Source organism: Equus asinus, chromosome 2, assembly GCF_041296235.1.
Source record: "Equus asinus isolate D_3611 breed Donkey chromosome 2, EquAss-T2T_v2, whole genome shotgun sequence".
NCBI lineage: Eukaryota > Metazoa > Chordata > Mammalia > Perissodactyla > Equidae > Equus > Equus asinus.
Genome location: NC_091791.1, coordinates 66,196,009 through 66,200,645, shown reverse-complemented (window position 1 = coordinate 66,200,645; position 4,637 = coordinate 66,196,009). Strand labels below are relative to the sequence as shown.

Below are 4,637 nucleotides of genomic sequence, written 5' to 3'. Positions count from 1 at the left end.
TTGTCAGGCCATGCTGAGGCAGTGTCCCACATGGCAGAGCCAGAAGGACCTACAACTAGAATATACACTATGTACTTGGGGCTTTGGGGAGGAGAAGAAGAAGAAGAAAAAAGAAGATTGGCAACAGATATCAGCTCAGGGGCCAATCTTTAAAAAAAAAATTCTACTGTGAGCCAGGGTGCTATACTAGGTCCAGGGAGGAAACCATTCATTTGTCAGACTTTTATTGAGCACCTCATGTGTATAAGACACTGGGAACAGCCATTCTTTCTCTGCCTGGGAAACCAAGACAGGAGGAAGTCAAATGCCCCAACCCTACCAACAGCCTTCCCGCTTCCTGGAGCTGAGCCTCAGTTATGAGAACAATGAGTGCCCACAGAGGCGCATCGCCCCTGCTGCCTGAAAGGTGTCCACCCATTAAAACAAATATTGCGCTTTAAGAAGCAACCTTTGGTACTCGGGATGCAGCAATGCATCTTGCAGTCTGATAAATTCAGCATCTTGCTCTTTCTGATGACCAAGTCACCACACGATCCTCCGGCTCAGCGCCTCTCAGGAAGACAGGAATGCCCTCCCGGGGCAGGTAACTGCCATTTGCCCCCACACTGAATGGCCCCACAGTGCATGAAGTTCCTCTGTCTCCCCTCACTGTCAGCCCACCACTCCTTCTCTACTATTCTGACAGGATTTCTGACACTCCACTGAGGAGTGTCCACATACACAATCCCTGCCCTCTTCTGCTTATTGAAGTCTTATGCCCATTCATTCGTTTAACAAAGGGTCTCTGAGCATCTGCTTTGTGCCAGGCCTTGGCTTACAGCCTCTGCAGAAGAGATCAGAAATGAACAAAACTTGTCCCTACCTCCCTCCAGGCATGTTTGCAACCTAGGGCAAAGCCACTTCACCTTTCAGACCCTCAGTATCTTCCTCCACCAAGGAGGGAGATTAGAGCTGGAACAGTCTTTGGAGATGATCTAGCTCAAGGGTGAGCAAAACATGGCACTCAGCCCAAAGCCAGCCCTCCATCTGTTTTTGTACAGCCTGGGAGCTAACAATGGATTTTACATATTTAAATGGTTGAGAAAAAAAAAGAAGAATATTTCGTGACACAAGAAAATTATATGAAATTCAAATCCCAGTGCCCATAAATAAAGTTTTATTGGCACACAGCCACGTTCATTCATTTACCTATTGTCTGTGGCTGCCTGCCTGCCCCACTGCAACAGCAGAACCAAGCTGCAAGTGAAACCATATGGCCCACAAGGCTAAAAGCATTTTCTTTACAGAAAAAGTTTACTCACCCCTGCTCTAGTCTAGTGTCATATGATTTATCCACCTCCACCTCCTTCCAAAGGACCGAAGGCTGGCCCACGGAAATGAGATAGCAGCTCCAGGTCATGGCTGCACATAGACGGATGGGCTCTGGAACTTGGGGACCAGGGTCCTCTCCCAAGGAGTCAAGTTCATTTGCTGAGTGCACTCTCTTCCTAACCTTGCCTGGACAACTCTCTGGTTTCCACAGACCTCCTTCTGAGAGGCTGAGGCTGCCCTGGTGCTGGGCCTGCCGGGGCCCTAGGAGATGCGGCCCTGTCCCCAAGCCGAGCCCCAGGCTCAGGGCTGGGTTATTGTCCCGGGTTATTGGCCAGTGGGGCTCACATGCTCCTTGGGGAGCTCCCCCTGGGGACAGTCACCATCTGTGCTGCCCATGGCTGCCACGCCCATGGGCAAGCTCCTGCCCTCCTGTTTTCACCCCATTAAAGCTTTTCCGTTTCCAGCTTTATGTCATCAAGAAAATCAAATAAGACCTACCTCACCAAAGAAAATATAAGTCCTAACTCCTACGTGGCCATCTCCACATGGCTTTTGGCTTCCTCTGTGTGGGGACAACAGACCTCTTCCAGGTGGTTCCACAGCCAGAGGACAAGGAGGCAGGGGGAGGTACTCTGTCTTGCTCCAAAATGTGTTCCTGGAAGCCAGGGGTGCCCGATTCCCTGCTATGAGCCCTCTGCTCCTCTGTGCCTTAAATCTTAACGTCCGCCCCACACCTGACAACTCCAGTGCCCTGTGTCACCTGATACACACACTCTGCCTTAGTCCCATGTGCCACATCCATTCTCTTTGGGACAAAACTGCAGCCAGAGAGACAAAGGCTAGAGGTCAGGAAAGGCTTCCCTGCCCATCACATCAGGAACACCCCAGAGGTGGTTATTTTATAATCTCATCGGCTAAAGAAAGAGCGCCCTACACCCCAAAACACAGGCCCAGGGTTGGAAGGGGCTGCCTATGAAAGCCCAAGAAACGCAAGGACATTGCTCTGCCCCTTGCTGGGTGGTCTTGGGTCTGTGGTATTGCCTCTCATCGCTTGGGTGAGACCGGGATGCAAGTGAGAGGCGTCGATGGCACAGTGATGTGCTGGGCACTTACTGAGATCACAGAGGCAAGGGCCTGACACAGGTCCCAGCATAAAGCTGACAAGGTAAATGTCAGCCTCAACCCTGTTCCCCCAAACATATGTGTGCTTATCACACTGGCTGTGGAGACTTGGTGCTCCACAAAGTCAAACAAGCTGCCTGAGCTCAGATTTGAACCTGACTGACTCTGTCGCCTGTGCTTTTAACCACTTCCAGGGTACACAGAAATTAAACAAATAAATAAATGAACGGACAAGGCAATTTCAGGTAGGGAGGAGTGCTGTGAAGGAAGCAAGTCAGGTGGATATGAGCACATGGCAGAGATGACATTAGATTTGATCATCAGAGATGGCATTGAAGCAGAAAAGGAGCCAGTTCTGAGGACCCCTGGGCAAACACCTGCAGACAGAGAGAGTAGCAGTGCAAAGGCCCTGAGATAATATGGTGAATGTTTCACTCTATTTGAGGCCTCCCTTACAAGCTAGGGCTCACTTCTTTCCAAAGGATGTGAATATTTGCTTTGCCAGCCTCCCTGGCAGCTAGCACATAGCTCGTGTAGGCTTCTCAATCAGACACTTTGTACCCAGACTTTGAGTCAGAAGTGTATGTCACAAAGAAACAGGGGCTGTGCAGGCTGCGCTGCAGACTGGCAAAAGTGTCCCCCAGTGCAGTAGCCATATGCAGTCTCTAGGGGGCGGCTATGGCTGTACTCTAGTAGCAGAGTCCATGTCCAGTGCCAGCACTGTTGGTGGGGATGGCCATGGTGTCTGCCTGGAGCAGCAACTCAGATGCTCTACAGTGTGATTGGGGCCTTATTTCTAGCTGCATCACCTCCAAGCTTAGTTTCCCAGCCTGCCAGGAGATTCGCTGAACTCCATAATATGGCTTTATCAAATTTCTGCTTACAAACCTCAAGTCACCTTCTGTTTCTTGCTCCTCAGAACCCTGACCGATACAACCCAGTATGGCAGAGACAGTAAGTGCCAACCGAATATCCATGTGCTTCCTTCTATTGCCATGTGCCTAGTTCTAGCCAATAAACTGTAAGCACAAGAGACAAGTATCAATTTTGGACCAAATAAATGTCCCACCATGGCCACTTTGGAAGCTACATATTGAGACAGCAGCATCGTGAAATGGAGAGAACCTGGATCCCTGAGTCACTAGGTGGAAAAAGAGACCAACCAACCCACATCAGGCAGTGCATAATGAAGAAACAAACACATGGGAGGTGAGCCAGCGATTTCAGGGGGTGTTTGTTACTGCAGCCAGCACAGTCTAGCCTAACTATTACAGCAAGTTTGAGGATCAGAAAAAAAGACAGGTTGGGCCAGGCCGGTGGCATAGTGGTTAAGTTTTCATGCTCTGCTTCTGCAGCCAGAGTTTCACAGGTTCAGATCCTGGGTGTGGACCTACACACCACTCATCAAGCCATGCTGTAGCAGCGTCCCACATACAAAATAGAGGAAGATTGGCATGGACGTTAGCTCAGGGACAATCTTCCTCGAGCAAAAAGAGGAAGATTGGTAACAGATGTTAGCTCAGGGCCAATCTTCATCACCAAAAAAAGAAAGAAAGAAAGGCAGGTGGCATGAAGCAGAGGGAAAAATAGGGAGAATGGTCTGAAATAATACTGAAGTTATTAATGATATGGGACGTTTTTCATGATTTTATTCTAAGTGTGATGAAAAGCCACTGGAGAGTTTTAGGCAGAAACAGACATAGCCAACACACCAAGGCAGATTGCCTTTCACACAGTTTACAGACATGAGGAGCTTGGAAGTGGTCTCACAAGGCATCCATTCCACCCGCAGATACTGTCGCAAACTCCCCCACTTTGATGCTCGTAAGGAGCTACCAGCCTCTTCTCGCACATTTCCATTGACAGGCGGTGCACCTCCTTCTCGGACTTCTCATTTTATTTTGGGATTGCACTCAACCTTTTCACTTCCCTGCATCCTCTTTACTGGGAAACCCAACAAGTCTAAACACATTCCCCATTCTTCAGAGGCCCCTCACAGAGCTTGCTGCCCTGATGAGGTGCTCTCGTGCCCTGCTCTGCTGAACACACAGCCCCTGGACATGAGCCTCCCAAAGTCTGTCTCTGGCAGAACCGGATTCTGAAACCAGAGTAGGGTGTTGGATTACAGGATCAGGATCTCTGCACTGAGAGTATAACCAGCCTGGCACTAGAGTATGACGCGCCATGGTAGGTCCACAGAATCT

General features: G+C 49.6%; 1 protein-coding gene across 1 annotated transcript in view; it reads right to left on the bottom strand.

The window, feature by feature from the left end:
* Positions 1-534: 534 nt before the first annotated feature.
* RPS24 (ribosomal protein S24) overlaps positions 535-4,637 on the bottom strand; it is a 253,477-nt gene continuing 249,374 nt past the window's right edge. The window contains exon 5 of the mRNA XM_070491174.1: positions 535-545. Coding sequence (XP_070347275.1) covers positions 543-545 — 3 coding nt within the window. The 3' untranslated portion in view covers positions 535-542. The remainder of the gene's footprint in view (positions 546-4,637) is intronic.